Genomic DNA, 14,321 nt, shown 5'->3' on the forward strand with positions numbered 1-14,321 from the left:
TTATACATCATAAGTTAGCAGAAAACGTATTCAGTAGTACATTATGCAACCAGTGCTATTGTTTACATGAGTATCGGCAATATGGCCGCGCATTTGAGTAACTGACCAAATCGTGACATAAGTGCAAACCCTCTATAAGTTTAGAATTTACAGTAAAAAATGAATAAAAATAAAATATCTGCAGTGGTTTAAAGCTGAAAATATTCAAAGATATGATTCACGACGGTCACTGTAACAGTCAGTAGGAGTAGAATATGCAAACTGAACTGGTCAAGATGTCAGGCAATATATGCAAATAACTTTCAGGTAATTCCTGTCTCTGTATGTATACATTGTACGATTTAATTAAATGCAAATAGCGAACAGATTGATTAACAACAGTTCACCGAACACTGTCGCTTAGTGTGTTTTAGAAACAGGCCAAATAAGTTATGATAAAGTGTCACTGATTCAGTGTGTGTGTGTTGAGTGTGTACAGTACGAGCGCTCCGCCTCCCATCTTTAGTCACTACAGCTGCACCAAACACACATGAGGTCGGAGTGGAGTCGGTTGAACTCACTGCGGTATGGAACAAGACACCTTCATTTCATCAATGACACGAGCAGGACGACAACGTATGAACTTTATCAACATCATATGAGATGATTTAATGACAAGACAGTAACTAGTCAAAGAGGGGAAGGTCTTGAACAGTCTCGGAGAAACGCCACAGAACGCACAAGAGGTAACGCTGCTCATGTACTGTCATTAATGCTACGTACTGCGTTTAAAGTTGTTTGGTTAATTCATAAATTACGAAGTAATGCAGTTTGCTTCTATTTTATAAACCATGTCGTGTTTTATTTATCATTTAGGCGAACAGTGGTGGATTTAGTTATTTGTTAATACTGCAGTTTAGTATTTATACATACTTGTGTATAGTTTGAAATTTGTGTATATAAACATATACGTATGTTTCAGTAATATGGTATTATTGATATTATATATTGATAGCATCACTGTAGCAACGTTCCACCACAGATTACATATAAAGAATATGACTATCCTGCCTCTTCTTATCTATAAATTCGCATTTATACGCATCATGGGTACCTTTTTTGTCCTCAGTAAATACTTATTTTCTTATATATATATATATATATATATATGTGTGTGTGTGTGTGTGTGTGTGTATGTATGTATGTATGTATGTATTTATTTATTTATTAATTCCCAGATATATAATGCATTGTTCTGGAAAAGGCAAACATTACTATCTGTAAAAAAAAAAAAAAAAAAACTGTGACTTTAGCATATCACATTACTGCTGACCTTTTAGATGCAACACAATGATCATGTTTTGGATATAAACACTAACATGACATTTTTCAAGCACCTTGAAGTACCATGTAAATAGGGTAAAGTCAGTACAGTTGCATTAATATCACACTTGTACCATGGTACCACCACAGTACTTTTTGTAAGGAATTTACATTTATTAAGTGTATCTTATTATTTACATGTAAGTGTGTTTTATGATAGATAGATAGATAGATAGATAGATAGATAGATTTTTTTTTTTTCCTTTATTATCTTCTGCTCACCAAGCCTGTATTTATTTAATTCAAAATACAGCAAAAGCAGTAATATTTTAAAATATTATTACTATTTAAAGTAACTGCTTTCTATTTGAACATATTTTAAAATGTAATTTATTCCTGTGATCAAAGCTAAATTTTCAGCATCATTACTCCAGTATTCAGTGTCACATGATCCTTCACAAATCATCCTATTATGCTGATTTGCTGTTCAAATAATAATAATTATTATTATTTAAAACAGCTGAGTACTTTTTTCTGGATTATCTGATGAATAGAAAGATCCAAATATCAGCATTTATCTGAAATAAAAAGCTTTTGTAACCTGTAACCTTTTTTTTTTTTTTTTTTTTTTTTTTTAAAGAAATTATAAAAATGAATACTTTTATTTAGCAAAGATGCTTTAAATTGATAAAAAGTGATGTTAGACACATTTATAATGTTACAAAAGATTTTTTATTTCAGAAAAATGCTGTTCTTTTGAACTTTCTAGTCATCAAGGAAACCTGAAAAAATCTACTCAGCTGTTTTCAATCATAATAATAATAATAATAATAATAATAATAATAAATGTTAGTGTAGTGTAAATGTAAATGATGCCTATAATGCCCTAAGCACTAAAAACAAATTAGGCAGCTTTGATGCTTAGAATTACTTTATGAAGGGCAATTTTGAATATTACCAGTTATATTACATAGGCAGCCTTTGGCTGTCCTGTCCAAACTATCAAATAATTCATTTTTTTTATTTTTTTATTTAAAGATCATTTTTGAACATGGTACACACCTGCCACATAATAAAACATATTGTTTATTGAATGTTGTTCCAATCCTCGAGGCTTGAAAAATATGTATCCATATTGACAGACAATAGAAAGTGAAATGAGTCAAGATAAGTGCTCATCACGTTATTGTCTTCTCTGTTTGTGTTTCTGAAAAAGGTTTCCATTCTCTTCCATTGTGCTCAAAGGATGTTCGTCTTCACGCTCTGCCTGTTCTTATGGTCCTGGCTGTCATCCATTCACGGTCTGGAGTTTCGCTATCATAACAGCATGGAAATGGAGCAGTACTTGAAAGACATCAATAAGACGTTTCCTGATATCACACATCTACACAGTATCGGCCAGTCCGTTGAAGGTAAACCAGCTGTTGTGGAGCATTAAGCACAGTCCTGACACTATTTTCCTATTGAGCGAGTTAAACTCTTCTTAAACTCTGAATGTGTCACTGCAGAAGAGCACACAGCGTTATACGGTTTGAGGGCAGGCATATGGTGACAGATGCATGCAACAGGTTTAAACTTATTGCCTGGCTGTTCATCAGAGAGCTTATTGTGCAACAAATATTTTTATGAGTCTACAAACAGCAGCAGCCGCAGTACAGTCAGCCAAATACAGCAGAGAGTTGAGCCAGTGCTGAAGGAAGAAAAAAAAACCTGAACTAGGGGAGTTAATTTGTGTATTTATTTATACATGCATAAAACGGTCAGTTCTGGTTATGTAATTTGATTAGCCTGATATACAGTGCCTCAGCACTGGGATTTTTCAGTGTTTATATTGACTGTTTGTGGGTTTAAGATGGAGAATGTCAGTCTGTGTATTAAGATGCGGTCACACTAGACTTTGAGTATTTGAAATGTCTTTGTTTATTTATGTATTGGTTTTATCGGTTTACAAAGATAGCTGGAGGTGCATTGGGATAAAACAAAAAGGATGGCAATACAGAAAAACATTAAAATGTTTATAAAATAAGTATAATTTATAAGTAAATATTATTTATTAAAAGATAATAACACATTTATGGACAAACAAATTAGTTATGACATCCTGCTTTGTATCACTTTAATAACATAATTTTAACAAAAAAGAAACTAAACAAAAAAGGAATTAATTAATTAATTACTTTTGTAATTTTTTCTGGATTCTATTTTCTCTCCATTTCAATTTTTAGGCTGTTTTAATGGTTTTATATATATATATATATATATATATATATATATATACACACACACACACACACACACACATATATATATAACAACAATTTAACAACAATTTATTAAGATTAACCAAAATTGCATTTTTAGGACCCTATGAAATGTTTTATTTTTTCTCAAAATCAGTTTTATTTTTACTTAATTCTGTGTTTTCCATTAATTTTTTGGATTCTATTTTAATGGTTTAATTTTAATTTTAATAATCAAAAGCATCTGTACTTAATTGATTTTATTTTTTTTTAAATATATTTTTATTATATTATTCTTTTTTATTATTTATTGTCAGAAATACTTTGTTGCGTATTTACATTTTTCTGGTAAATAAATTCTGGTATACACACACATTATTTTTTCTATTAATAAAAAAAAAAGAGTTTTAAGAAGAATGTTTAGTAATAATGTTTTAATAATAATTTTATTAGTAGTAATACTATCATTACATTAAGTCACAGTTTTTTCAAGTTAAACCTAACTTTTGTTTTAACTGGTTGCTTTGAAGACTTTTACGTTTCTGTTTGTATATGATAAGATGATAGTTTTTCCCAAATGTACTGGTAAAATGTTCATGAATTGACCCTCAGAGCAGTTCTAGAGATTGTTTAAATAATCTGCGCCATTCATTCACACGTAGAACGTGCAGTATTTCATATTTAAATCATATGTTTGCAGCTTAATATTAACAGACACTAGTCCATATCACATTTTGACTAAAGTGCACTGACCTACTTTTGAGTTATTCATCCAAAATGTGGCAAAATCTGTGACATTCCGTGTTGTTTTTATGACTGGATTCCGCCTGCTAATTTGTTACGAATTTTTAAGTCAAAGTTCACAAGACTTCGGAGCTTTTTCAGTCTCCTGCAATCACATGCGTATAAATGAAATTGAATGGAATGAAAAGTTTAGGATTTCCAGCAAATATTTCAGCAGTCATTAGTAGATGGTGAAAGGTTTTTAGGTAAATCCTTGAATTTAAGCTGATTCGTTTGCATGCTGATTCATTTGAAACTACTACATGTTGCTCGGAGATGTGCGTTTCATTGCACTCTGGCTTTTTTTGGAACCGTTTTAGTGGAAGGAACGAAAATGCGCTGGCAATAGTATGTCAGAAATATAAGTTGCTCAATATTTACTGTTGTGTGTGTGTGTGTGTGTGTGTGTGTGTGTTTTTTTTTTTTTTTGTAAGGATTGTAGAAAACAGTAGTATTTGCTATCGTGGACTGAATAAATGTCAATCAGGTTAGATGCCGTATTGATGAAAACAAGGCTATGAGGAATAGACATATACAGTGGCACGCACTCTACAAAGGTTCTAGATAATATAATTTTCACAACTTTCAAAACAGTTTTATGGAGTTTTTGTTGTAAATTTTTGGTCACCTGAACAGTCGGTATGTTGTTAGGCAACATGACAATCCACTGAATGCACTGTACTTCAGTCCCTCACAGCCTCATTTTCATTCCTGTCAAAATGGTTAAATGGTTAAATACCCTAAGGTATTTAGGCCTTGTATCTACAGCCAAATCAGCAGCGCTCTTGCTTGTGTGTTTTTCCTTGAATAGATTGCAAGATTCATTTTTAAAATGTACTGATTGATTTGTAAGCAAATGCCTTTTGATTTTTGAGATGTTGACAGTTGTTTACATGAACATTGGCCTCAAAATGATTTGGTCCCTTTGATATTTGAACATCATTGCATTAGATAACCAAATGTTAAATAAACTAAGTGTCAGTGAACCTTCCACATGAAACATTTCACCAAAAAAAGTTGTTTTTTAGATTTCCAATGATAAATCAACAGATATGCTGTTTGAGATAAGGTCAAAAAGTATCAAGGTCCTTTATGGTTGCCAAATGTTAGTTAAATTATACCTGTGGATAAACTTTATGCATCTTCTGAAAACCAGTTCTGAGTAATGCTCAAGCGTCATTTGTTTAAAGGAAGGAAGTATATATTCATTTAAAATGTTGCCTAAATATCCAAATACTGTTTAGGGCCACTTGTAAAGCAATATTGGGAGCTTCCATAGAAAATCTCATGGAGAATCTCTCAGTCTCTGTGAATTTCACAAGCTGGACTACTTAAAAGTATTGGCTCCCCTTGAAACGTCCTATGTAAAGGTGTCCGAGTCAATCTCATCAGTCCTTTCAGTCACATTGATCATTTTAGCACGTCGGTACTTACTGAGATTGAATCTCTACCAGTTTTATGTTGCAATTCCAAGAGCGTTTATACATATTTATACTTGCTGTTAACCTTTGAAAGAGTGTGTTTGATATACTTAAAATTAAAGTAATCCGTCATTCACAATTGAGAAAATTGTGTTGTTAATTTGGTCATTTAGACACAACATTTGATTAAGATCTTGGCCTCTGATTGAACTTCTCGCCTCGTAGTTTCCGAGCGCCAAATACCAAACCACTTGAAGTGTAGCAAAGCGGCTCGTATCAGCGGCAAAATCCAGAGAGATAACACCACTCGCTTGAACAGACCTCACACTAGTTTCCCATGGTTCTACTCAGTGCTTGGAAAGACCAGCCAGTTTTACTCTATTACTTCAACAAAAGGATCCAGGGTAGCTACAATGCCCTGCTTCAAAGGTCTGTCTCTACGCCTATACGGTCAAATTGAAAGAGCGTTTTGAAGCCGCCTGTATTGTCTAGGGATGTTTGAAGGGGTAGTTTGCTCATCCCATTTGTTATTTGAAAGGGAAATCAGCGCAGCTAAAGATTTGCTGTTTTCCAGTCGGTCAATCAGAGTTAAATAGAGCTGGTAAATAATGTCCGCACAAGAGCACAATGCAGCTCCTGTGCTTAGAGATTGGTATAACAAATAAAGCTGACCTTTGATTTGCATTTGGGGAACAGACAAGACAGTAGTTTAAACAGTGAAAGGAAGTGATTGCCAGGCTTTCTTTCCATATTAAAGGTTAAGATTTTTTTGATTTAGTGTAGCACTTCCTCATTTGATTTTGCCTTACTTGAAGCACATCCTAATTTTACATATATTTATTTACTTTTATTATTTATTCAATTTTATTTGAAGCATAAAACTAAAAATTTAAGCATACCACTTGTACAAGTGCAAATTTTAGGCCAGAATGAATACACACACAATACTATTTAAAAAGTGCAGAGTCAGTAGGTTTTTTTTTTTTTTTTTTTTTTTTAAGTGTCTTACGCTCAGCCAGGGCTGTATTGGTTTGCTCAAATACATTTACAAATATAGCTATCCCCCCCTCGCCCTTAAATTTCTCTCAGACCTTTGGGGCCATGAGTCGAACAGAGTTTCTTTCGGATCGCCTCCGTTAACCTTGTCCAACAAGTGCTCAAAATTCATCATATTTTTTGAGATATGCAAATGTCGTTGTAGATGTCATGTTTTTTTCATGCCGTTTTTATGTTTATTTCCACTTATAGCACTACCAAGTGGCCAAGCTCCGTGATTTTTAATTATTTGTTATTTATTTATTTTTCTTTCGTGTTACCTCAGATGAAGCTCTTACGTAAGTTTTCTGAGTTTGGTTGAGATAACTCATTCCATTCAGGAGTTATAGGCATTTTACTAAAAGTGGCCCTGCCCCTTTCGAATGTTTTGGTGCCCCTTTGCAACGGTGAGTCGAAAATTAAACGTTTTTTGATTATTTTTGATATTCACTCTCTAGAGAATCTTGACAGCTTGGTTCTGATCGGGCGAAAAACCTAGGAGTAGTTCGCAAAAATCCAAAATATCAGAAAAGTTCAAGGCATTTTCAAAGATCGAATCTGGCATGCGTTTTGTCTGGCGTGAGCCAAGGATTACAACGACATACGACACTTGATCCTGCGACTGACGGTTTAGGAGTTATGAGTGATTTCATACTTTTGTTCACTGTAGTGCCCTGTCAAGCCGATTGGGGTGAACCTTGGTCACATTGTCGGCGGTGTGAGTACTACCATCCCTCCAAGTTTCAAGTCTCTACGACTTACGTTTTGGTTGCACGATCAGTTTTGGAGATCACTGATCCGAGACCATTCCAACAATTACAATAAGGCTTCAGCGCTATGCGCTTAAACCCCTAATTATTCTAATATGCTGATTGGGTGCTTAGCAGATATTCACAGTTGTCAATGTTGAAAACAGTTGTGCTGCTTAATAGTTTTGTGGAAACTAATTTTTTTCAGGATTCTTTAGGGCCCTATGATTTCTGCAATGCCAAAAACACTGACAGAATTGCGGAATCCAGTCAGAAAAATGGAATTTACTGTATAACAGTTTTTTGAAAAGAGAAATAAAATAAAAAGTTTTTTTAATATAAAATCAATTAATTAGAGATGGTTTTAATTATTACAATTTAATGAAACCATTAAAATGCAATCCAGAAAATGAATGGAAAACACAAAATGTGTTAATAATTAAACAGAATTTGAGGGGAAAAAAATATTTCATCAACATATTTCATATTCCTAATCTTAAAGATGTCATTTTTGTTAAACTTTTAATAAATTACTGTTATTGTGTACATTTTATGATTTAAATTGAATAGACATGTTTTTTGTTTAGTATATTATATATATATATATATATATATATATATATTGACCGTTAAAACTGTCTAAAAAAATTAAATGGGGAAAAAAATGGAGTTTGGGAACAGCATTCGTTTGGACTAGAAATCTGTTTGTAACGTGAAAGCCATTACTGTCAGTTTTGAAGAATTACATGTGTTAATTGTTTGCAGAATAAAAGTATTAATCTTACAGAATGATAGTGTATATAAACAATTGTAATATGTTCAATGTTTTTAATGCGCTTAAAGAAAGCTAAATGACAATTGAAAGTTTCATATTTTTATTCTGTCAAAATGTACCATTCCGTGCAATTCATATCCTGTTTTTTTGCTCTTAAAGTAATTTTGTTGACTTACTGTGGCCACCTAGCTTACAGCTATGGTGTTTAAGATTTCAGAGTGATGGAGACATTTGCTTATCTTGAAGGTGCTGCTAGTCTGTGACATTTTAAGTTAATTCGGTCCATGGATCAGGTTGCTCTTTTGGCTCGGCACAAAACCATCATTGAGTAGAACACATCCGCTGCCAAGTCTCTCTCCCTCTCCCCTCTCTCTCTCTTTTTCTCCATCTGATTTAGATGCTAATATCACGCTGTACACATTCTCTCGACCTCTGTTTCTATAAGGGTGGTCCTCCATATGCTTCAGACCAAATCTCGTTTTCTTCATCTCTAAGCAAGCGGTGTGCCCCAAGGCTGACCCTTGGGCCCACTTTAGTTGATTAAAACCTCAAGTAAACCTCTGCTTCCGCAGTTAAAGATCTCTTTCAGGTGGTTCCTGAAGCTAATCCAAGGACACGGTGGTAGCGTATCTTTTCATTTAGCTGATGGAGTCGCACTTCAAGAAAGCAACGCTTAATGAAGTCGTACCCATCTCCTTCATCTCTCAGGAGCCTTTGTTACCGGCCGATTGTAAAGCCCATTTCTCCGGTCACTTCAGACCTCAAGGAGATTGTGTAGCCATTGTGCACTCTTGCCCCGTCAAGCTAACCCCTTGTCCTAATCCCACTGTGTCGCCTATTTAAGGCCAGGAAATAAGAGACCTGAGCCGACTAGAGGTAATCTAGGACACCAGCTGCTTAGCCTGGAAGGCCGTCCTTGTTTGTTGACCGCCCTGAGTTGGCCTAATCAGTGCTACAGTTGCCCACCGGGGCAAGAATGGGAGGTGGAGACGGGCTGTGATTATCTCTGATGTCATATTATGTTTCATATGCTTGATTAGTTGGGCCTATTTAACTAAAGCTCTTGTATGGTGATTATCAACCCAGACAAATGCCAGTTGTCATTTGGCAACAGTGTCGGCTTAATCAAGATTACGCTGCAGAAATCCCTTAATCATTCATAATTCTGCACATCATTTTGTCGTTTGATAAACAGCAGTAATTGGATTGCAGATCTGCACGGAAATGCAAAAACAAACTTTGTTAATGGAGGAAATGGAATGGAGCAGTTCTTGTGATCTGAACAATAGGGCGGTTGAGTCTTGGTAGCTGGAGTTATGTAGGGTAGGGACTTCGTTATTGTCATCTGTCGTTTGCAATTTAGATTGTGAGATGTGGGAGGTCCGGTTATGTATGGAAGCCCGTTTCCGCCATTGAATAAAAAAAAATAGAGAAATTGTGACTTTACCTCACAGTTCTGATTTTTTTCTCACAATTGTGGGTTTACATCGCAATTCAGATTTGCATGGTGTAACTTGCAATTGCGAGTTCTAAAGTCAGGATTGCAAGATATAAACTCTCAATTTTGACTTTTGAGTTCATCTGGCAATTGTGGCCTTTTTTTGTTGCAATTCTGACTTTATAACACACAATTGCGAGTCAAGTCAGAATTGTGAGATATAAACTTGCAATTCTGAGAACATATAATTTTTTTCCCCCTTACAATTCAACCATATAATTCACAATTGTGAGTTTATGTCTTCTTAAAAATTCTTTAAAAAGTCAGAATTGCAAGATTCAAAGTCACATTTGCAAGAAAAAATTAGAATTGAGTTTTTATCTTGCAGTTCTGCCTTTAAAACTTGCAATTGCGAGGTTATATTACAATTCTGAAGAAGAAAGTCAGAATTTTTTAGAGCTTTTATCTCACAGCTCTGACTTTTTTTCACAATTGTGAATTTACATCTTGCAATTCAGAATTATTGTGAGTTATAAGGTCAGAATTGCGAGATTAAAAACTCACTATTCTGACTTTTTATCAATTCTGACTTTATAACAAACAATTGCGGGGAAAAAAAGTCAGAACTGTGAGATAAAAACTCACAATTCTGACTTTCTTCTTCAGAATTGTGAGATATAAACTCGCAATTCTGAGAACATATCAGTCTTTTTTCCCTCAAAGCTGAACCATATAATTCAGAATTGCGATACTAACTTGCTTTTGCGAGAAAAAAAAAAAATAGAAATGTGAGTTTATATCTCGCAATTCTGAATTTATAACTCGTAATTGTGAGTTTACATCACAATTCTGAAGAAGAACATCAGAATTGCGAGTTTTTATCTCATAGTTCTGACTTTTTTCTCACATTTGCAGGATAACATCTCACAGTTCAGTATTGCATGGTATAAACTCACTATTGTGAGTTATAAAGTAAGAATTGTGAGATATAAACTCGCAATTCTGAGAACATATCAGTCTTTTTTCCCTCAAAACTGAACCATATAATTCAGAATTGCGATACTAACTTGCTTTTGCGAGAAAAAAAAAAATAGAAATGTGAGTTTATATCTCGCAATTCTGGATTTATAACTCGTAATTGTGAGTTTACATCACAATTCTGAAGAAGAACGTCAGAATTGCAAGTTTTTATCTCATAGTTCTGACTTTTTTCTCGCAATTGCGGGTTTACATCTCACAGTTCAGTATTGCATGGTATAAACTCACTATTGTGAGTTATAAAGTAAGAATTGTGAGATATAAACTCACAAATCTGACTTTTTTTTTGCAATTCTGACTTTATAACATGCAATTGCGAGTTAAGTCAGAATTGTGAGTTATAAACTCACAATTCTAAGAACATATCAGTCTTTTTTTCCCCTCAAAATTGAAAAAAATCACAATTATATCTCACAGTTCTGAGAAAAAAACAGATTTGTGAGTTTTTATCTTGCAATTCTGGCATTATAACTTGCAATTGCGAGTTTACATCACAGTTCTGAAGAAGAAAGTCAGAATTGTGAGATTTTCCTTTACAGTTCTGACTTTTTCCTTGTAATTGCATGTTTGCATCTCGCAGTTCAGAACTGCATGGTATAAACTCACTATTGTGAGTTTAACTCACAATTCACAATGAAATTTCACAATTCTGACTCTGAATTGCGAGATGCAAACTGGAAAAAATCTGAATTTAAAGTTCTCTTACAATTCTGACTTTATTTCTCAAAATTGTGAGTTTATATCAAACAGTTCTCAGAAAAAAAGACAGAATTGTGGGTTTACATCTCACAATTCTGACTTTATTAGTTTGTCACTAATCTGAAAAAAAAAGTCAGAATTGCGACATAAACTCATATGTAAACTTCTAAATATATAAACATAGAAACTTAATTTCTCAAAACTGCGAGGTTACATCTCGCATTTCTCACTTTGTAACTCACAGTTACAAGTTTAAATCTCTAAATTGTGTCTCACAATTCTGACTGAGAAAAATGTCAACTGTGAGATGAAAAAGTTGCAATAACTTTGTTCAGTTTTTTATTCAAATTTATGTAGTTTTGGTTCAGTTATAACTACTTTGAATGTTTTCATAAAATGTAATGCATGAGTTGTTCAAAATAAGACCTGTAATATGCAATTACAAAATAGACAGGGTGAAGTTTAATTTTATGCTGACTGTAAGGAGTCAAACATAAGTCCTGTCATTAGAATAATACAGAAAACACCCAAAGTCACTCCTACTCATGTGCTGCTTAAGAAATAAAAGTCCAGGTGTGTTAATAGCAGGTCTAATTATTGCAGTGTATTGGAGTGTACTGAACCAGAAGACCATTGACCATTGACAAAATATGCTGTTAAAGTTCTCTCCTGTTGGTATGTGTGAACAAATCAATAATAGTATTAGCATGCACATTTGAGCACTTACATGATGCTGTGGTGTACTGTAAGAAGGCTACAAAATTTGATCCCGTTCTATTTGTATCCCACTATATTTCCAGTTTCAGAGGCTGATATGACATTTTGGTGTTGAATAATAGGTATACAGTATAATAACTATATAACACAGAAGTTAATTTTGTGTAAAAGTACTTTTACAGGAATTTAGTTACTTTTATACACATTAATCTGTTGGAGATAGAGAACCTGACACCAAACTATTGTGTACTTGAAGAGAGGCCCCTGTAGTGAGAGTGAAAGGCTTTAAGTATGTCAAGGTCCACACCTTAGAGAACTTTACATGGACCACACACACCACAGCCTACAATAGTACTCCTACCTTTGGCGCCTTGGATGTTCAGGACGGTCCCTGATGATCTTTGTAAACGTACACTAAGGAAACAAGCATTCTCCCAAGTAGATCAAATTAAGTCTTAGAAAACAAAAAATCAAAATAAAAGACAGAATCTTGATGATTTCTTTCTCTTGTTTTATTTTTTTATGAAGCAAGCATGCTTTAACTCGCGCAGTGAATATGAGATCTCCATATTCAGCAGTCCTCAGAGACCGAGACAAGCGGACAGAGTGAATGAAAGCTCGACGTGAGATTACATGGGATTGGGTTGCCAGGTTCCTGCCCAAACTGTGCAAAAACATTATTTGAGTATCTGGTTAACTGAGAAAACAGTGAGACATTAATCATGTGACCAGCACAAGATCCACAGCACTTAATTCAGTTGCAAATGCACTGATTCACTTATTGAAACATTTGTTTGCAGTCGATTAACATTTACGTTGTCTTTCTAGGAAGAGAGCTCTGGGTCTTAATACTGGGTCAACATCCCAGAGAACACAGAACGGGCATCCCTGAATTCAAATACGTGGGCAACATGCACGGAAACGAGGTAATGCAGCTGTTCCCCTTAATCATTTATTGCAAAACACAATCTAAACAGAACCTTTTCCTTGAACAGATTTCATATAACTCAACTGCTTCCAAAAAACTCAATCTGTTTTCTTTATATGGGGCTAAATTTGGAATCGAAGGCTTCTTTAAATAGATCAACCACTGCGTTTGTTTAGTTTTGTTTCTTGTTGTTTGGGCAAGAGGGGGCCAGTGCTGGTCTAAAAGGGCGTATTTGGTAAGGGGTGTGTGGGAAAAAGGGTCTGTACACAAAAGCATTACAGTTCGTGGAACCATCGGGGACGCCAATGAAGAGCAGTGGACTGTGACCTTCAATGGAAAAAAAAAATCCAAGGTGGGGTGTATGGGGGGATCTTTTCACCAACATGCTCCGCCCACATGCCCATTGTGAATTCAGTACTTCCTGTCTTTGTGAGGGGGGCTTAACAAAATTTGCTGAAGAGAAACTGTGGTTGGAATTGCTATTGGATGAACGGGTTGGGAAAATGTATGGAGAGAGGTTATTGGCTAAATTGTAAAAATACTTTAAAGAAAATACATTCTAGTTTGATTTGCAGGGATGACCATCCACCTTTTCTGAACAGGGTTTAAAAGATTAGTTCATCCCTGGATTAAAATGTCCTGATAATTGACTTACTCTCATGTCATCCAAGACTTGTCTTTCTTTCTTCAGTCAAAAAGAAAGGTTTTTTGAGTAAAACATTCCAGGATTTTTCTCCGTCGAGTCAACCCCAGTGACGATCAATGGGTTTGTGGTCCAAATTGTAGTTTTAAAATGCAGCTTCAAAGGGTTCTACACGATCCCAGCCGAGAAGTAAGGGTCATCAGTAAGGTCATTTTCTTAAAAAAAAAAAAAAAAAAAAAAGGTAACAATTTATATACTTTTTAAGCACAAATGCTCATCTTGCACTAGCTCTGCCATGCACGTCTCTGACCTCACACATTATGTAATCACGTTGGAAAGGTCACGTGATGTGACACTGCCATAGTAAAGCCTGTATGATAGTTACTCACTAGGTATAAAGATGTTAAAAAAGTCATTATATGGGCCATTCTGCAGAATTGGTTCAAAGTTGGAAATGTCTTGAATAAATGCCTTTCCACAAATTTTGCATGTATGCAAATTGTATAATATCCAAGGTGTACATTTCTAGTAATTGTGCAGTTGATTCTGATAT

At 34.5% G+C, this 14,321-nt stretch overlaps 1 protein-coding gene across 2 annotated transcripts in view; it reads left to right on the top strand.

Moving 5' to 3' along the window:
- The first annotated feature begins 521 nt into the window (after positions 1 to 521).
- The window catches only part of cpm (carboxypeptidase M), a 46,088-nt gene continuing 32,288 nt past the window's right edge, over positions 522 to 14,321 (top strand). The window contains exons 1-3 of one of the 2 annotated variants that reach the window (XM_051107471.1): positions 522 to 725; positions 2,548 to 2,714; positions 13,026 to 13,123. In XM_051107471.1, coding sequence (XP_050963428.1) covers positions 2,549 to 2,714; positions 13,026 to 13,123 — 264 coding nt within the window. In that variant the 5' untranslated portion in view covers positions 522 to 725; position 2,548. Of the gene's footprint in view, positions 726 to 2,518; positions 2,715 to 13,025; positions 13,124 to 14,321 lie in introns of both variants that reach the window. The other variant, XM_051107470.1, reaches the window with a different exon arrangement.

The sequence above is a fragment of the Labeo rohita genome, chromosome 4, assembly GCF_022985175.1.
Source record: "Labeo rohita strain BAU-BD-2019 chromosome 4, IGBB_LRoh.1.0, whole genome shotgun sequence".
Lineage (NCBI taxonomy): Eukaryota > Metazoa > Chordata > Actinopteri > Cypriniformes > Cyprinidae > Labeo > Labeo rohita.